Source organism: Pseudophryne corroboree, chromosome 4 (assembly GCF_028390025.1).
Source record: "Pseudophryne corroboree isolate aPseCor3 chromosome 4, aPseCor3.hap2, whole genome shotgun sequence".
NCBI classification, from domain to species: Eukaryota; Metazoa; Chordata; class Amphibia; order Anura; family Myobatrachidae; genus Pseudophryne; species Pseudophryne corroboree.
Window position 1 is genome coordinate 924114489 of NC_086447.1, and position 21664 is coordinate 924136152.

General features: G+C 47.0%; 1 protein-coding gene across 2 annotated transcripts in view; it reads right to left on the minus strand.

The window, feature by feature from the left end:
* The window catches only part of MIA3 (MIA SH3 domain ER export factor 3), a 114977-nt gene that overhangs the window by 70302 nt on the left and 23011 nt on the right, over positions 1-21664 (minus strand). For both annotated transcript variants that reach the window (XM_063919040.1, XM_063919039.1), the window contains exons 5-6: positions 20203-20436; positions 19898-20028 (exon numbers count right to left, since the gene is read on the minus strand). In XM_063919040.1, coding sequence (XP_063775110.1) covers positions 19898-20028; positions 20203-20436 — 365 coding nt within the window. The remainder of the gene's footprint in view (positions 1-19897; positions 20029-20202; positions 20437-21664) is intronic.

Sequence of the window (21664 nt, forward strand, 5' to 3'; positions counted from 1 at the left end):
GGACAAATGGCCAGGCTTAATAGCTACTTAGCAGCAGTATCTGATGGTGCATTACTCTGATGCCACTGTCTAGCCAGGGCACTGATGTTATTAGAGATATTTACCGGACAGATCTACACGGAAAGGGCCTATTCTGCCGATGAATTCCTAACTCCAAATCTTCTAAATGGCACCAAAAAATAATAAAAAGATTCTGACTAAACTCAAACAGACTCTGTGACACATGGAAAGGAAGGGATCCTTCGTTCTTGTTTCTACAATAATATAATCTGTCACCCATGTAAATGATAAAATACGTACAATAGTATACAGTGCACACATTGTGTCCCAGGAAGTGGCGGAGAGGAGCTTCTGATTCTGCAATCACTCAGCAGAGCGCCCCCTAGTGCAGCCTGTCCTGAGTACACTGGGCACCCTCTCCTCTAATCACAGACTCTATGACAGCCTCTATCACCCTGTCCTCTGGAGGGTGAGACAACACGACTGCAGGGTCCAATGCCCTAACGCTTCCTCTGTATGTACCACCCTCTCCTCCTCACCATAACGGCGTTGCTATAGGTTATCACAGCACTGCCGCATCCTGACAATTCTCACTTTGCACTTTATTTATAAATGCATCAGTCTGATTGGTTGTTACGGGTCTTTCAAACCAAAACTCAGTGGAGCAATTACTCAGTACAGCTGCAGCGGTCAGATATTGAATACCGGATACATAACATGAATTCCAAACGCTACATTGCATCCATGTAACTACCATATAATGAATTCTTTTTCTAAACATTCAGTTTCGCAGCGCAGCAAGTGTTGCTCCAGAGCTTAGGGGGTCATTCAGATCTGATCGCAGCAGCAAATTAATTAGCTAATGGGCAAAACCATGTGCACTGCAGGGGGGGGCAGATGTAACATGTGCAGAGAGAGTTAGATTTGGGTGGGTTATTTTGTTTCTGTGCAGGGTAAATACTGGCTGCTTTATTATTAAACTGCAAATTAGATTTCAGTTTGAACACGCCCCACCCAAATTTAACTCTCTCTGCACATGTTACATCTGCCCCACCTGCAGTGCACATGGGGGGGTCACTCCGACCTGATCGCACGCTGCTATTTTTCACAGCGCAGCGATCAGGTCACTACTGCGCATCCACCGCAATGCTCAGGCGCGTTGTACGGGTACAAAGCGGATCGTTGCTGAGCGATGGATTTAACGAAGAATCCATTCGCAATTCCGGAACTAGACAGGCTGAAGTAATCGCAAGGACTGAGTAAGTTCAGACCTACTCAGAAACGGCACAAAACCTTTTTGTAGCGCTTGGCTGCACATGCGATCACACGCTTGCAAAGCAAAAATATACTCCCCTATAGGCGGCGACTATCTGTTCGCAGCACTGCAAAAAAAGCTAGCGAGCGATCAACTCGGAATGACCCCCATGGCTTTGCCCATTAGCTAACAAACTTGCTGCTGCAATCAGATCTGAATTAGGCCCTACTTCCATGGGCTCAGTTAGGCCCCCATCCACTAGTGCGATATGGCCTGGTTTTTATGCGATTGAGACGAATTGCTGAGACGGATTGCATGAAAAGTGTCACATTGCATGTCCTTTTCGTGCGATTGCGATTCAATGCGCGTTCCCGTGTGCCTCGCATCGCAGTCTCAGCTCACACGTGCTGCACATTATATATCTCAATTGCACAGAAATAGGTTTAATAACGTTAGAATGCATGAGATAAATCACATGTAAAAAATACACTCAAGTATCAAATCCAATCGCAGGGCTCCCGGGAAGCTCCCGGCCACATTGCAAGGAAAAATGGAGGCAACTCATTGCTGAGATAAAACTCCCTAGTGTATGGGGGCATTTACTGGAAACGCTGGAATCTGTAGAAGCTATGGCCAGAATGGGAGCACTGTACCGGATATAGGCCTACACTGGCAAGGCAGACAATACAGTGCACTGTCCAGGTCACTCCATACAGATACTGTTCATTGCAAGGAACGTTCATATACTAACCTGGAGAAGTCTGGTCACCACGAAAGTGTATAAAGTGGGGAGGGTTCCCAGGACGCCTGTGTCTGGCCCCACACCCAGTGGCAGGGTGGCGAAGGATGAAGGGTCCTCTTGCTCCATCTCATCCATGACGGGCTGGAGAAACCAATTTCCTCTGGGCACCTGGTCAAGTGGCGGTCTCCCCAGAGACCAGCACAATGTGATTACAAGTTCCTTACACATGGACGCTACAGCCAAGATACGACATACACCAGCGGACACGCAGGGATCACTGCGGCCAATCAGCCTCCTAGCACACATACGCAATTCAGATTTCTACCATCTATTAAATCACTGCATTGGAAGCTCACAGATACAGAATTGGGCCGGATAGGCTGTAGCGCTACAAGACAGTCCTCTGGGAAAATCTCTGAACTACCACCAGACATGCGCTGTCACGCGCTGTTCTCCCCCCTTCCCATGTGACGTATGTACACGTAGGCTTTTACTATTCTCAATTGCTGTAAAATACGGTCAGTTCAGTCCTCCACTTTACTAGAGTGTAATCTGTAACTTCAGGTAGCCCATCCGATGTAAATTGGAGATGTACTGAGACAGATCTCTGTGTACTATAATGAGGAGGAGGCTTTAATCCTCCACCTGCCACTAAACCAGCGTGATCTATCCAGCTGTGACCTCTGAGGCTCATAATACGCTGCGGCGATGTCCTGGTATCCGGGCCGGCAGCGCCTGCAACTAATGACTTACATATTCCTTAAGGCAATCACAGAGTGCATTAGTTCTGAGCTCCCAGCACACATACAGCCAGCGCAACCCCCTCCCCCACTATTGTGTACTTTATGTCTCATTACATGCACACACCGCACAGCACAGAATACACATTCAGGTCACTAGTCACTCCTCACTGACATGTCACTGCACCACGTATACAGCATCACCTCTCTCTATAATACTTACACATACTATATACAAAGTGCCTACACCACCACGTATACAGCATCACCTCTCTCTATAATACTTACACATACTATATACAATGTGCCTACACTGCACCACGTATACAGCATCACCTCTCTCTATAATACTTACACATACTATATACAAAGTGCCTACACCACCACGTATACAGCATCACCTCTCTCTATAATACTTACACATACTATATACAAAGTGCCTACACCACCACGTATACAGCATCACCTCTCTCTATAATACTTACACATACTATATGCAAAGTGCCTACACTGCACCACGTATACAGCATCACCTCTCTCTATAATACTTACACATACTATATACAAAGTGCCTACACCACCACGTATACAGCATCACATCTCTCTATAATACTTACACATACTATATACAATGTGCCTACACTGCACCACGTATACAGCATCACCTCTCTCTATAATACTTACACATACTATATACAAAATGTCTACACTGCACCACATATACAGCATCACATCTCTCTATAATACTTACACATACTATATACAATGTGCCTACACTGCACCACGTATACAGCATCACATCTCTCTATAATACGTACACATACTATATACAATGTGCCTACACTGCACCACGTATACAGCATCACATCTCTCTATAATACTTACACATACTATATACAATGTGCCTACACTGCACCACCTCTCTCTATAATACTTACACATACTATAAACAATGTGCCTACACTGCACCACGTATACAGCATCACCTCTCTCTATAATACTTACACATACTATATACAATGTGCCTACACTGCACCACGTATACAGCATCACCTCTCTATAATACTTACACATACTATATACAATGTGCCTACACTGCACCACATATACAGCTTCACATCTCTCTATAATACTTACACATACTATATACAATGTGCCTACACTGCACCACATATACAGCTTCACATCTCTATAATACTTACACATACTATATACAATGTGCCTACACTGCACCACATATACAGCTTCACATCTCTCTATAATACTTACACATACTATATACAATGTGCCTACACTGCACCACCTCTCTCTATAATACTTACACATACTATATACAATGTGCCTACACTGCACCACATATACAGCATCACATCTCTCTATAATACTTACACATACTATATACAATGTGCCTACACTGCACCACATATACAGCTTCACATCTCTCTATAATACTTACACATACTATATACAATGTGCCTACACTGCACCACCTCTCTCTATAATACTTACACATACTATATACAATGTGCCTACACTGCACCACGTATACAGCATCACCTCTCTCTATAATACTTACACATACTATATACAAATGTGCCTACACTGCACCACGTATACAGCATCACATCTCTCTATAATACTTACACATACTATATACAATGTGCCTACACTGCACCACGTATACAGCATCACCTCTCTCTATAATACTTACACATACTATATACAATGTGTCTACACTGCACCACGTATACAGCATCACATCTCTCTATAATACTTACACATACTATACACAATGTGCCTACACTGTACCACATCTCTCTATAATACTTACACATACTATATACAATGTGTCTACAATGGACCACGTATACAGCATCACTTCTCTCTATAATACTTACACATACTATATACAAAGTGTCTACACTGCACCACATATACAGCATCACATCTCTCTCTATAATACTTACACATACTATATACAATGTGCCTACACTGCACCACGTATACAGCATCACATCTCTCTATAATACTTACACATACTATATACAATGTGCCTACACTGCACCACATATACAGCATCACATCTCTCTATGGGGTCGATTCTATTCGGCAACTAATGAATAGCGCCGGGAATTAGCTCCCGACGCTATTCAATTCAGCAACTAGTTACGTCGGCGATGGCCCGTTCTCGCCGACAAAACAGGTTGAATTGTCGGGAGAACGGGCATTCTCCGACTTAACTCCCCGGCGCGAGGCTGATTCCCGACAGAATCAGCCTCGCGCCGGCCGCGAGGCAGCACTTTTGTCGGCTTTCTTCTCTCATCCCCCGGGGATGAGAGAAGAATTCCCGACAATTGCAGGTAATTAGTTGCTGAATTGAATAGCGTCGGGAGCTAATTCCCGGCGCTATTCATTAGTTGCCGAATAGAATCGACCCCTATAATACTATATACAATGTGTCTACACTGCACCACGTATACAGCATCACTTCTCTCTATAATACTTACACAAACTATATACGTGCCTACACTGCACCACATATACAGCATCACATCTCTCTCTATAATACTTACACATACTATATACAAAGTGTCTACACTGCACCACGTATACAGCATCACATCTCTCTATATAATACTTACACATACTATATACAATGTGCCTATACTGCACCACGTATACAGCATCACATCTCTATAATACTTACACATACTATATACAATGTGCCTACACTGCACCACATATACAGCTTCACATCTCTCTATAATACTTACACATACTATACACAGTCATATCCACATACCAATGTCTATACTCTCCTCTATATACTGCAATGTCCTCTCTATAATAACCTCTTGGTAATGCAATGTCCTGTATAGCGTGTAGTCCCTATGTACAGTATGCATGACACAGTCTCACCACCCCATAGAGTGCCCTGTGTAGTGTGCAGTCTCCTCTGTATAGTATAAGGTCCCCTGTATAGCGTGCAGTCCCTATGTATAGTATAAGGTCTCCCTGTATAGCGTGCAGTCCCTATGTATAGTATAAGGTCTCCCTGTATAGCGTGCAGTCCCTATGTATAGTATAAGGTCCCCCTGTATACTGTGCAGTCCCTATGTATAGTATAAGGTCACCCTGTATAGCGTGCAGTCCCTATGTATAGTATAAGGTCACCCTGTATAGCGTGCAGTCCCTATGTATAGTATAAGGTCCCCTGTATAGCGTGCAGTCCCTATGTATAGTATAAGGTCCCCTGTATAGCGTGCAGTCCCTATGTATAGTATAAGGTCCCCTGTATATCGTGCAGTCCCTATGTATAGTATAAGGTCCCCTGTATATCGTGCAGTCCCTATGTATAGTATAAGGTCCCCTGTAGTGTGCAGTCCCTATGTATAGTTTAAGGTCCCCTGTATAGTGTATAGCCCCTATGTATAGTATAAGGTCCCCTGTATAGTGTATAGCCCCTATGTATAGTATAAGGTCCCCTGTATAGTGTGTAGCCCCTATGTATAGTATAAGGTCCCCTGTATAGTGTGCAGCCCCTATGTATAGTATAAGGTCCCCTGTATAGTGTGCAGCCCCTATGTATAGTATAAGGTCCCCTGTATAGTGTGCAGCCCCTATGTATAGTGTGTATCCCCTATGTATAGATAAGGCCCCTCTGTATTGCGTGTAGCCCCTATGTATAGTATAAGGTCCCCTGTATAGCGTGCAGTCCCTATGTATAGTATAAGGTCCCCTGTATAGTGTGCAGCCCCTATGTATAGTATAAGGCCCCTCTGTATAGTGTGTATCCCCTATGTATAGTATAAGGCCCCTCTGTATTGCGTGTAGCCCCTATGTATAGTATAAGGTCCCCTGTATAGCGTGCAGTCCCTATGTATAGTATAAGGTCCCCTGTATAGCGTGCAGTCCCTATGTATAGTATAAGGTCCCCTGTATAGTGTGTATCCCCTATGTATAGTATAAGGCCCCCTCTGTATAGTGTGTATCCCCTATGTATAGTATAAGGCCCCCTCTGTATTGCGTGCAGCCCCTATGTATAGTATAAGGTCCCCTGTATAGTGTGCAGTCCCTATGTATAGTATAAGGCCCCCTGTATAGTGTGCAGTCCCTATGTATAGTATAAGGCCCCTATGTATAGTATAAGGCCCCCTGTATAGCGTGCAGTCCCTATGTATAGTATAAGGCCCCCTCTGTATAGTGTGCAGCCCATATGTACAGTATAGCCCACTCTCTCTGCACAGCACAGTACCATCACTCCATAGAGTGCCCTGTATAGAATCCGCCTCCTACACAACACTGCCTATATATATTGCCGGGTGCTTCCCCCTGCACCCTGTCCCCCGCCAGCTCATCCCCCCCACACCCGGCGCCCTCTCACCCGCCGCAGCCGCTGCCTCAGCTGTTCCCAACTTCTCCCCTGTCATAACAACACGTCAGCTCCCGGATGCGGTGACGTCAGCTCCCGGCGACTGGCGGAAGCTCAGCCCATGCCCGGCCTCTGCCCGGCGCCCCGCCCACCTGCGCTGCACGCCGGGACTTGTAGTTTCCGCTGCTGCTCTGTACTGCCGCCTGTGGCCACTGACAGATCCCCGTATATTGTACTGCACACACCAGGCCTCATATACTGACAGATCCTTGTTGTCACTTCCAGGTCCTGAGCACGAAGGTAACATAGACACAACCCTGCAACTATGGGGCTGATTCAGGTTCATCAGCAAAGCAGCACAGCACACAACTGGGTAACACTGTGCTGCACTGCAGGGGAGGGGGAGGGGAGAGGGGGAGGGGAGAGGGGGAGGGGAGGGCAGATGTAACATGTGCAGAGAGAGTTAGATTTGGGTGGGGTGTGTCCAAACTGAAATCTAAATTGCAGTGTAGAAATAAAGCAGCCAGTATTTACCCTGCACAGAAACATTATAACCCACCCACATCTAACTCTCTCTGCACATGTTACATCTGCCCCCCCTGCAGTGCACATGGTTTTGCCTATTGGTGTGATTTTTGCCTTTGCTAATAAACCTGAATCTGGCCCTACAGCATATGTCAGAGATTTTCAACCTTTTACAGCTCGTGGCACACTGAACAAAATCTAAATATTGCCAAGGCACACTCAGATATAATGGTGATGCATAGTGCAGGTGCGTGTCCTAGGATGTCATGTCGCAGGTTCTCTATAGGTGATGCCTGAGCCACAACTGAGAAAGCCAGAAGAGCCCAACACTGCCCAGGCCCAAAATTAGACCTGGTTCTGCAACCACTAAACCCACCAGTATTGATCGTCCCAGGGCATCAGTTGCGGCAAAACACTGACGGGCCGGGATCTGCTTCTATGGTGGCACACTTGGAGACTGCTCAGGGCACACTAGTGTGCCACGGCACAGTGGTTGAAAAACACTGGCATATGTACTAAATACATGGTTCTGCACGCAGACAAAAGTAAAACAGAAATTATTAGATTCATCTCTATCATTATAGTATATCGTCTAATACACAGCAGTGGCGCACCCAGGGGGGGTTTCCGAGCACCCAGAAACCCCCCTCCACTAAAAAAAAAAAAAAAAATTTTTTTTTTTTTTTTAATATAGCTGCATGAGTATTATTAATGGCTGTCTAGCATCCTCTGCAGCCTGCTGTCTTCCTGGTGGCACTTGTAAGTGCAATAAAAGTTAACTTTATTTTAATTATAGTACATTTATATCCATGTGCATACATATATGCACATGTATATACATACATATAAACACACACACACGATAGATAGATAGATAGATAGATAGATAGATAGATAGATAGATAGATAGATAGATGTGTACTGTATGTGTGTGTATATATATATATGTATTCATGTTTAATATGCTATGTATATTTGTATATGTGTGTGTGTGTATGTATGTATGTATGTATGTATGTATGTATGTATATATATATATATATATATATATATATATATATATATATACACACACATACACACACTAGTTTTACGGACCCAGCATATACTGGGTCACCTCAGTCCCCACCCCCGTGATTGGCTCCGCCCAGTTCTGGAAACCCCCCCATGCAAATCCTGCGTTTGCCACTGCACAGGTTCTCAAACTCGGTCCTCAGGACCCCACACAGTGCATGTTTTGCAGGTCTCCTCACAAAATGACAAGTGACATAATTAGATCCACCTTTTGGACCTTTTAAAATGTGTCAGTGAGTAATTAATACACCTGTGCACCTGCTGGGTTACCTGCAAAACATGCACTGTGTGGGGTCCTGAGGACCGAGTTTGAGAACCACCTCTTAATTTATTATTGCCATCACCTGTGAAGAAACAGCTTTCCTATCATTCAACTAGTTCAACACAGGTGATGGAAATCATAAATTAAGAGGGAAGTCCAGAACCAGAGCATTTTGTACCTTGTGGGGCGGGTCATGTTGGAGGGTCTGCTCCACGTTCCCTCATGAATTGTGCACTGTGATTCTGCCACTCATCATTCTCCATCTGTAGTACTGCATTCTGCACACTCATTCACACTGACATGCGGGGGGGACGCCCAGCACAGGGCTAGTCCGCCCCACATGTCAGTAGAGCCCCCCCTCCCCCCAGCAGAAGTGCAAAGGCATCGCACAGCGGCGATGCCTTTGCACTTCAAGAGTAGCTCCCGACCAGCGCAGCTTTAGCGTGCTGGCCGGGAGCTACTCATCGCTCCCCGGCCCGCAGCGGCTGCGCGTGACATCACGCAACCGCCGCGGCCCGCCTCCCCAACGGTCCGGCCACGCCTGCTTTGGCCGGACCGCTCCCCCTAAACGGCGGCTTAACGCCGCCGTCCAGCCCCCTCCCGCCCAGCGACCGCCTCTGTCTCAGAGGCGATTGCTAGGCAACAACAGTTGCCATGCGTCGGCGCACTGTGGCGCTGGCGCATGCGCAGTTCCGACCCGATCGCTGCACTGTGACAAAGCGAGCGATCGGGTCGGAATGACCCCCTTTATCCACTTGCATCGGTTGAGCCTTCCCCTTTGTCTTCACCCACTTCTGTAATATGACTGCTCTAGCTCTACATTACCACTCTCCAACCACCACTTCCTCTTCTTACCTGTGGTTCCCTCACTTCCTCCATCCAAGTGCAGGCCTGAAAATCTTTATCAAGCCTCCTTCTCCTCCTCACTGGAATCCCTCCTCTCCCCCGTTACTGACCTGGCTTGCCCTAACACGACCATCCCGTACAAGCAATGCCTTGCCTTCACCCACAACTCATCGAACTCCAAACTGACCAGATATCTCCACAAATACTCCCAAATTTATAGTCTCTTCCTACAGTTCTCATATTAGCCAAACAGTCTTTCGTCAAAGCCCTCATCTCCTGCCAATCCTCCAACCTCCGCTGGCTCTCTGCCACCTTCAACTACATTGTCTGCCCCCCTCTTTATTCAGTTCCAAAATAGAATCTGTCAGTCAAGAAACCTCCTCCTGTCAGACCACTATCCTCCACTCTTACCTCTAACCCCTTACCATGTGCTCCAAGCCCTTCTCTCTGCCTTTCCCCACTCCACATGCTCTCCGTTATCTCATTCCCTAACATTTCCTCCATTCTTTCCCCCAAAGTCTGCCTGCAGCTCGCCCACCTTTCCTTTTCCTCTGGCATTTTCCCTCTTTCAAACACCTCATTGTGTCTCCCATTCTCAAAAAAAACTTCTCAACCCCAACTCCCTGTTAAACTCTTTACGTCACCTACAAAATTCTTCTCGTCTACTCTTGCCTCTCAAACTTTCGCTCAGATAACTGGCTTCCTGATCCCCTCTACTCTAGCTTTCACCCCCTCCATGCCTTAGAAACCAACCTGTCTCTCATCACCAAGGACCTCCTCTCTGCTACATCTAAAGAGTCACTCCTCATCCGTCTAGAATTGTCTACAGCCATTGACACAGTTAACCATTCACTTCTCTGCACTCAGTCAGTGTTCAAGACACCATACTCTATTGGTTTAACTCCTATCCATCTGATCATTTTCCGAAGCAACTCCAACCTCCCTCAATCCCACTCCCTGTAGGGGTCCCTCAAGGCTCAGTCCTAGGCCCCTGTTCACTCAACACATCTTCTCTCGGTAAGCTTATCAAGCTCCTTTGGTCTTCAGTATCATCTTTATGCTGATGACACCTAAATCTACCTTGTTCTCCAATGACCTCTCCCTTTCTCTCATCTCATGTATTTTTGTCTATTTACTTTCTTCTGCTGCATGTATCAACACTTTCTCAAGCTTAATATGTCCAATACGGAGCTCTTCCATCCTTATCGTGTCACCACCCCTCCCCTTCCCTCTACCACTGGAGCAGGGAAGCGCGGTATTGTTGGGGCTGTTGAGCCAATTTAATGTAGGGGCGTGGTCCAGTGCTTCTCAACGTGGACTGATGCTGGGCTGACAGGGAAGGGAACAGCTTCAGAATGAGCTATGGAGAGTCACAAAAGATGCAACATTAATCAGGACATCCTGGTTCTCACCTTCAAGGTCGCAAAGCATATGTGATAGGGATGTGCATCAATGGTTCACTTTCTGGCGATGGTTGCATGCAATTGACGGCAAACACTGATGGTGCCATCGATGCATGCCCAGAAACGCACCTTGTCCACCTCATCAGCTCATTAAATAATCCTGTTTACTGTAAGTGTATTTGTGAACCTATTTCACATTAAGCAACACACACCCTAATCTGACCAACCCCTCCTATCTGCTATTACTACAGTCTCCAGCCCGTGCAAATCAATGCACTCTCTCATAACAATATGTGTATGGGCAAAAATACGGTTATTTGCACAATGTAACTGCACATTTGCATCGTCGTGAATAAGCTTTACTGTCAGTTTTATTGCTTATGCAAACAATAAAAAAACTCATACAGTGGGTGAGATTCAAATGATATATCACGCCCAAATTCCTTTCTAAAATGAACTCTGTTATCGCGCATATTGCGCCCATAGTAATCAGGTTTAGCTGTGTAAAGGGTTGGGTGCCCCCTACTCCTACTGGGTAGCAAGCTGAAATAATGATACAACGTCCCTGAGGGCAGAATCAGAACGGGTGTGAAAAGAATTGAATAAAAAAACTCTTTCAATATGTGAATATAAATGCAATCTTAGGATATAAGTATAAAACAGACATCAAATAACGACATTAGAACATAGCCTCATTACTAGACATGAATAGATTATCTGGTCCGCTGTATGAAGCAGGGTTATTCCGCAAAATGTTGTCTCCAAAGACGCATTAAGGATTTATTCATATATGCTTTCCGGTTCCCTAAGTCCTAAATTGGCTAATCACAGGTTATTTAAATAAACATTCCTGCCAAGATTTGTGGTGAAACTGGTGGGACAGCCTCTGCTTACCATGACCTCGCTATTCCCTGATGAAACACATTAATCCTACTATAGCTCATCGGCCTCATGCAAACAAAACACGGCAGATCTCTGACATAGGGCGTTATTCAGGTTGGTTAGCAAACCAATAAAGTTAACAACTGGGCAAAACCATGTGCACTGCAGGGGGGCAGATGTAACATGTGCAGAGAGAGTTAGATTTGGTTGGGGTGTGTTCAAACTGAAATCTAAATTGCAGTGTAAAAATAACGCAGCCAGTATTGACCCTGCACAGAAACAAAATAACCCACCCAAATCTAACTCTCTCTGCACATGTTACATCTGCCCCACCTGCTGTACAACATGGTTTGGCCCAGTTGTTAACTTCTTTGGCTTGCTAACAAACCTGAATAACCCCCATTGTCCAAAGGTAAATATGAATACAGCTGCCAAGTATCCCAGATTTCCAAGTCAGGGTATTTTTTGCATGCAGAGAAGATAAAGGTTCCAGGGTAAACAGGTAGGGAGATATTCTATGAAAGTGGAAGACTTTTAAAATGTTCTTAAAAATGTATTTAATCGAATAACTGTACTATTCTACATCATATTTTCATTAAAACGTCTTTAGATCAGTGGTTCTCTGCTCAGTCCTGAGGCTGAAGTGGTGGGAAAGAATAGCGACAGAACTTAATATAGTACGGGATAAAGACCGAGAGACAAAATGACCTTATATAATTACATAAACCATTCCAAGGTAGGGATGGCCATCGGATGGTTCACCTTCAATGGTAACATTGGTGGTTACCCATCGATGGAGGTGAGGACAGGCTTCACGTGTCATGTAGGGAAGGTAGAACTAGGATCAGTGTTCCGGCGCCAGGAAAAAAAAAATCCCCCCAAAACATTGTGGTACATAAAAATCACGCAGCGAATATCCTCGGTGGAAGCAGCCACTTCGTAGGCTAAAATAATATCCCCAAGAGCGCAGCCTTTCAATTCACTAAGAACTAGTGATATCACGGAGGTACACTGTGATTAATATTCATGAGGCTGTGGTTCCTAGGGATTTGTATAATGGGGGTCATTCCGAGTTGATCGCACGTAGCAACTTTTTGCTGCTCATGCGATCAACCTGACACCGCCTATGGGGGAGTGTATTATAGCATAGCAGGGCTGCGATCACTTGTGCAGACTCGCTATGCTAAAAAAGTTTCCTGCAAAACAAGACCAAAAACAGATCCAGCGACGAAAGTCCCGGGATTGACGTCAGACATCCGACCTCCAAACGCCTGGACACGCCTGCGTTCGGATCTCCACGCCCGGAAAATGGTGAGTAGACGCCCCAGAACGCCTCCCCGCTGTCAATCTTCTTGTGATCGCGCTAACAATCGATTTCTTCTTTGTTCTAACCGCTGCCCGGCGACACAACGACGCGCATTGCGCCCACCGTGCATACGCAGTTCCGACCCGTTCGCACTGCATCGAAGAACCGCTGCGTGCGAACGGGTCGGAATGACCCCCATTGTTGGGGATTTTGAGGTTCACATTCCACCTACACACGACAGTTGAAGCATCCACGGACCTTTATGCTGGATTCACAGCCGCAGCACTTCCGCGGAATAGTAATGCCTGTTTCGGGCCTCTATAACCCCATTCTATCAGCACCACCTCTCCACATTTATATGCAAGCTCCAAATCACATAGGAGCAGAGAAACTAAGCCTCGGAGAGAGAGAGAAAGTGGACAGAGAAAAATTACCAGTCAATCAGCTCCTGTCACTTTTCAAACATATCCTGTAACATGGCAGTTAGAAGCTGATTGGCTGGTACTTTATCGCTGTCCACTTTATCACTCTCCAAATCTTTAGTACATCTCTCCTACAGTATCTTACTTATAAGACCAGTAATTAGTATTATTATTACTAAATACGGAACAGCAATGTTACATAATAATAAGTATACACATTTCTACACTACAAACAGTAGCGGATCTTGCTACAGGCAAGCAGGATTTTTGCCCGGGGCGCCGCCTTCTGGAGGGCGCCGCCGCCGTGGCAAGATCCGCTACTGGTGGTGCCGCCCGGTGCGCGATGACGGCATCACGCACCCGCACTGCATTGTGGGAGCGGCACACAGACACTAGAGGTCATACTTTACCCCTAGTGTCTATGCGGTGCTATGGGAGAGACGTCATGACATCTCTCCCACAGATCCGAGGAGCGGCGCCGGCGGCCGGAGACGGAGGACAGCAGCGGTCGGGAAACAGGAGCGGGGATGGTGAGTATTTTTTTATTTTTTTGGGTGATCGGCGCTACTGAGGGCCCAGTATTGGGGGCACAACTGCTGAGGGCACAGCTACAGGGAATATAACTGACCACGCCCCTTCTCCGAAGCCACGCCCCTATTTTTCGCCCTGGGCGCCACAAGGCCTAGATCCGGCCCTGACTACAAAGTCTTCCAGTATTAAAGACTAAAGCATTATATTAAACGCGTGCTGTAAAGATGCTGCAATTCCAACTGACACCTCTAGATGGCAGAATACTAAAAACACTAATTCCCATCACTAACTGTTTATCATCTGTGAAAATAAATGTCACTTAAGTTGATCAATCAATTAAAATGAAAAAAAAATTTGTCCCTGCGGAATTCACAGACATTTAACCTGGGTCTCGGAATATGAAATGCGTATAGCTCATTGGCGTTTCTGTAATGCAGGCATGTCCAAACTGCGGCCCTCCAGCTGTTGAGAAACTACACATCCCAGCATGCCCTGACACAGCTTTAGCATTCTCAGACAGCAAAACTGTGTCAGGGCATGCTGGGATATGTAGTTTCACAACAGCTGGAGGGCCGCAGTTTGGACATGCCTGCTGTAATGGGTGCAGTGTGTCCAGGGGGGCCCACACCACACCTATTTAATATACTCACCATTCCAGGGTCCGGCGGCAACTACCCTCTAGTGCAGGCATAAATCACTTGGAAAATGGCCGCCGTGGCCATTTCTGAGTGATTTGTGCATGCGCACTGGAGATGTCCCCGGGCGCCATGTTCCCGGAGACCTGCACATCCGCAGTAGACTCTGGCAGTATACCAGAGTCTACTTGCTGCCGGAGAGGAGGGGGCCTGCGACGGAGGCCCCTCCCCTGGTATAGCTACTTCAGTCTGACGGCTGCATAGTCCAGCAGCAGCAGGCTTCCATGGCTGGGTGTATATTTATGTTCCTATATGCCCTGCAGTGATGTAAACGTGTGTGCCAGCTTGTGCGAGGCTGCGTTACTCACCCCCATCCCGATAAAGTACTATGACATGTGTAGCATCAGAGATATCCCGTGGCATCACAGAATAACCATGGGAATTTCCTTAGTCCAGAGGCACCCCAACGGTCCAGGATGTAAAGATACCCATGGCTCAGCATAGATGGTTATATCAGATTGACTAAGACACTAATTAAGTCACCTGTGGCCAAGCAGGGATATACTTAAAACCTGGCTGGACCCTTAGGGTGCCTAGAGGACCAGGTTTGGGAACCTCTGTCTAGAGATGTACTAAGCAGTGATAAAACTGGAGAAGTAAGCCAGTGGAGAAGTTGCCCATGGCAACCAATAAGCATTGCCGTAACATTTATCATTTGCATACTATAAAAGTAAACAGAGCAGCTGATTGGTTGCCGTTAGGGTTACCGCCTCATCCCTTTTATTCTGGACACATATTAATTACACAGGTTCTGTGGCTGATTAAAACCAGGTGAAATTGAGTCTTGAAGTCAGCCAGCCACAGAAACTGTGTAATTAATGTGTGTCAGGAATTAAATGGATGAGGTGGTAACCTTAGTTGCTGTGGGCAACTTCTCCACAAGTGGAGATCTTGGCCATAGCAACCAATCAGATTCTACCTATCATTCATCTACCACCTTCTAGAAGGTAATAGCTAGAATCTAATTGGTTGCACACCTTGTTCAGCCAGCACATAGGATTTGCTCATCTGTAACTGGACCTTCAATCTATAAAACTGAGAGCGTGAGAATCTCCACTGCCAGCCAGTCAGCATCTCCCCCTATTATATGGTACCATTTTACCTGGGAACTTCAAATTCCAATACATACTGTACGTTGTAAGTCAACTAATGGCTTCAATAATTCTTCAAACCCAGGTTCCTAAGAACATAAGTGCACCAACCAGACTTGGCCGAATGGACAATAGGGATTATTCACTTGTATTGATATTACGAGGGTGCGTCAGTAAGTAAAGTAACAAGACCTCTCACGTGTGTAATGTTCCCGCCAGGCCAGAGCCGGTAGACCGCTGCATCCCCTCACAGCCATTACAATGCACCTCATTATCAGCCATACTGTCCCAGCATCAGGTGTAAGATGGTGGGGCTGGCGGGGACATGGTCACACACTGAGGTGCGTAGTGTGATCAGATTTCTGCATCTACATCAGCAGCTGAAAATCATCGCCAACTAGTCGCGGTGTACGCTGATAACGTCATGTCACGGAAACACGTTTGGGTTTGGTGGGCTGCCTTTGATAACGGCAGGTCAGACTTTCAAGGTGAGCAGCGATCCGGGTGGCCACGCACGTCCACCACAGATAGTGCAGCATTGAAGGCCTGATTCAGGAGGACAGACGCATTTAATTAGCGATATCACTGAGGAGCTGAACATCTCAGAGGGTACTGTGCACAACATCGTTCATTAGTAACTAGGTTATGGGAAAAAATGTTCACACTGGGTACAGATTTGCAACCAACGGTGAAGATCAGCAAGCCGCCACGTCCTGGCTCCAGGCGCCTAACACTGATTTCCTCTATGCCGGGACAGACGCCTTGGAGTAGCGCTGGAACACAGGCTTACATAAGTATGGGGACTGTGTGGAAAAATAATCTGTACCAAGGCCACACTACTGATTATACGTATATGTATGAGGTGAATACATTTCCGCCATGACAGGTCTTATTACCGTATTTATTGAACCACTCTCATATATATGATCATAGATAAACAGCATAATATAGTCACATGCTTCCGAGTTACCCGTGGGAAGATAAGCCGCTGCCATAGTATTGAAGTATAATAATACTCTACACGTAAATCTGTAATATCAGTAAATTACCTCAGTTCAAGTATTATGAGGGAATAAGGTATGAGAAAAATCACCAACTTGAAAATTCATCAATATACTGTATACTATAACCACCAAGTCAAACGGGTCAATCTCATTAAGTGCGAATACGAGCTTGTTTCACGAAACTCGCACAAATGCAAGCATCCGATAATTCGCAGATCCAATTAGAAATGACAATTCGCAGGACTCGTGCTGAGGGAGTGTGAATGTTCTACAGAATGCGATCTGGGAGGAGTGCATGAAAAAAGCGGGAAGACCTCCTTGGAACCCACAAAAGTAACAATTTTTTTACCAGACTCATATCGAAGGCTGTAAGTGCGCATAAAGCACTGCAAGCTTTGAGAAGGGTAATTTGTGTTTTTAATAAAAAATAAACATTTTACAAGCAAAAAAATGTAAACTGCTTATGAATTTTGTTTAATTACAAAGATAGTAAATGAAAGTCATTTGAGGCGATTTAACATTTTAAAAAAATATATAAAACATTAATCAAAAGCAATTATTTTTTGATGAAACTAATGCGTTCAATGCATTTGTGCAGAAGCTGATTTTGGGGTCATTTGAGGCAATTTTTTTTTACCCCAAAAATGACAAATAAATTATTTCAAATGCCTAATTGGTCGTTAGGAGGGGTTGGCAAGGTGTTCTGAAGCAGGTCCCTGCATTTTAACCTTAAAATAAAGATTGTGGCACCTTTTCACACCCTCAGGAGGGGTGTGTGCAAGAAACCTAGAATTTCCTCTGAAAGAAGCGATGCGAGTTTGGGATTGGATTGCAAATACAATTTGTAGTGTGGATTTAGCATAAATATAGCTCGCACAAAGCAACTCGCATCTAACTGGACTGACCCCATAAAATGCACGTGTTGCCCCAAAATAGTGTGAATCGAAAATATATGGAAGTTTCTAAACATTGATAGAACTTGAGATGTTTGTTAGAGATGTAGTTGACTGCCGACAACGGAATCCCGAACATAAGTATGCCGCGGAGGGTTAGGATTAGACTGCGGGGGGAGGTTTAGGGGGGTTAGGCTGCGGAGGGGGGTGGGGGTTAGGCTGCAGAGGGGGGGGCTTAGGCTGTGGGGAAGGAGGGTGAGGGTTAGGCTGCGAGGAGGGAGGGTTAGGGTCAGGCTGCGAGGAGAGAGGATTAGGGTTAGGCTGCGGAGGTGGGGTCAGGCTGCGAGGAGGGAGGGTTAGGCTGCAGGGAGGGAGAGTTAGGGGGGTTAGGCGGCAGGGAGGGAGGTTTAGGGTTAGGCTGCGGGGAGGGAGGGTCCAGTTGGCTTAGGCTGCGGAGGAGGGGCTAGGCTGCGGCTGCAGGGAGGGAGGGTTGGGGGGGTTAGGCTGTGGAGGGGGGGTTTAGGCTGCGGCTGCAGGGAGGGAGGTTTAGGGTTAGGCTGCGGGGAGGGAAAGTTGGGGTGGTTAGGCTGCGGGGGGGGGGGGGGTTAAGCTGCAGCTGCAGAGAGGGAGGGTTCGGGGGGTTAGGCTGCAGAGGGGGAGGGTTCGGGGGGTTAGGCTGCGGAGGGGGAGGGGTTAGGGTGTGGCTGCAGGGAGGGAGGATTAGGGGGTTAGGCTGCGGAGAGGGAGGGTTAGGTTGCGGGGAGGGATGGTTAGGAAGGTTAGGTTGCGGAGGGGGGGTTGGGCTGATGCTGCAGGGAGGGAGGTTTAGGGTTAGGCTGCAGGGAGGGAGGGTTAGGCTGCGGAGAGGGAGGGTTAGGTTGCGGGGAGGGAGGGTTAGGAAGGTTAGGTTGTGGAGGGGGGGTTGTGCTGCGGCTGCAGGGAGGGAGGTTTAGGGTTAGGCTGCAGGGAGGGAGGGTTAGGCTGCGGAGAGGGAGGGTTAGGTTGCGGGGAGGGAGGGTTAGGAAGGTTAGGTTGTGGAGGGGGGGTTGTGCTGCGGCTGCAGGGAGGGAGGTTTAGGGTTAGGCTGCGGGGAGGGAGGGTTAGGGGGTTAGGCTGCGGAGGGAGGGTTTGGTTGTGGCGAGGGAGGGGAAGGGTTAAGATTAGGATTAGTTTACTGCAGCACCCCTGCCCTGTTGTATTTTCCACAGTCGGGAACGCCGGCACGCTGACTGCCGGTATCCCATATCTCTGGATCCAGAGAGCAGCTATGGCGTCTATTCAATTACTGTCCGAATTCCCGACTTGTCGGAAAAACGTCAGTTACCAACTCTTTTAGGTCGAATGTGGATTTGACCTATTCAAGTCAAGTGCCGTTTTTCCGACGTCGGGAATTCCAACTTGTCAGAAAACACGTGGATCGGCGGAATAGCCGCGAATCCACGTATTTTGTAGAATTTGCGGGCATTTTCGACAGGATTTTGGCCCGTTTTCGACAATGCCAATCCAACTTTTTTTAAAAGTTGGATCGGCATTGTCGAAAATGGGCTAAACCTGTCCAAAACGCCCGCAAATTGAATAGTGCAGTGTCGGATCCTCTCTGTCGGAGAGGATCCGACACCAATTGAATAAACCCATATGCGTTATATCTCAGGGCAGGGAATATACACAACTTTGCCTAATGATAGAAATACAAAACTAATCCTAGAGTGCATACAGGTAATGCACTAAGCAAAAGCTGCTGGAGGGCGTGTACAAAAAAAGTCACCTGAAGGTGGAACAATCATTTAGGTGTTACTTCAGGTAGAGCCATTCAATACGGGAAGAACGGGGATTGCTGGTGTAATTGTGACTTACCAGCCTTGCTACCGGAGTGAACGACTTCTCGGCTGCGAGAACGGCTCCGCCCATCGAGGAGAGGACCTGCGATACGGTTAAGGGCTGGGACTCTGGCTCGCCCATCTCGGACTCGCCTTCATTAGCAACAACTGCAATAAGAGCCAGGACACCAGTTACACATTTAGTGTATAACTTTTACTCACTGTTACCGGTGGCAGAGCAGCAACATCAGCTGCAGGTGGGGATTCTGGGATAAAGCTTGTACATTCTATGAATAGCTTCCCTATGGGAGTGATAATGCTGATGTGAGAGATGGACCTCACCTGCACCAGGCTCCTCCTCATCTTTGGCCATAGCTCCATCAGGACCGTGTGTAGGTGATGCCAGAGGCTCCTCAGTGGCATACACTTCCTCCAGTTCAGCCTCTTGCAGTGCAGGTGGTGGCTCCGCAATCTCTTCCGTTTGTGGCTCAGGTACAGTGGGAACTTCTTCCTTTCTAGCCTGTTCAGGATCCAGCTCATCCGCCTTCGAGTTCCATTCCCCGGTACGTGGCCGTTCTACATGGAGCATAGAAACCATCAGCCACTCACAGGAACCGTGCCAGACTCAAGGGCTTATGTTACAGACATGTACCAACTGGATCTAGGCTTCTATTTGTACTAGGTTACATCTATAACAATATTCCATGTGATCATCATACTAGCTGCAGCTGCCAATCCATGCGTGCATAGTGGGAGGAGCAGGGTCCCCAGCAGCACAGAGTATATCAGGAGATGAGTGATGGGTCAGTGAGGACAGGGCTGCATGTGACAGGGGCAGTGACATGATGTGAGGAGGGGAATGGAGACAGCAGGAAGCCACAGACTGAGAGTTATATAGTGGGAGGAGCAGGGTCCCCAGCAGCACAGAGTATATCAGGAGAGTAGTGATGTGTCAGTGAGGACAGGGCTGCATGTGACAGGGGCAGTGACGTGATGTGAGGAGGGGAATTGAGGCAGCAGGAAGCCACAGACTGAGAGTTATATAGTGGGAGGAGAAGAGTCCCCAGCAGCACAGAGTATATCAGGAGATAAGTGATGTGTCAGTGAGGACAGGGCTGCATGTGACAGGGGCAGTGAGTGACATGATGTGAGGAGGGGAATGGAGGCAGCAGGAAGCCACAGACTGAGAGTTATATAGTGGGAGGAGCAGGGTCCCCAGCAGCACAGAGTATATCAGGAGATAAGTGATGTGTCAGTGAGGACTGGGCTGCATGTGACAGGGGCAGTGACATGATGTGAGGAGGGGAATGGAGGCAGCAGGAAGCCACAGACAGAGTTATATAGTGGGAGGAGCAGGGTCCCCAGCAGCACAGAGTATATCAGGAGATGAGTGATGTGTCAGTGAGGACAGGGCTGCATGTGACAAGGGAAGTGACATGATGTGAGGAGGGAATGGAGGCAGCAGGAAGCCATAGACTGAGAATTATATAGTGGGAGGAGCAGTGTCCCCAGCAGCACAGAGTATATCAGGAGATGAGTGATGTGTCAGTGAGGACAGGGCTGCATGTGACAGGGGCAGTGACATGATGTGAGGAGGGGAATGGAGGCAGCAGGAAGCCACAGACAGAGTTATATAGTGGGAGGAGCAGGGTCCCCAGCAGCACAGAGTATATCAGGAGATGAGTGATGTGTCAGTGAGGACAGGGCTGCATGTGACAGGGGCAGTGAGTGACATGATGTGAGGAGGGGAATGTAGGCAGCAGGAAGCCACAGACTGAGAGTTATATAGTGGGAGGAGCAGGGT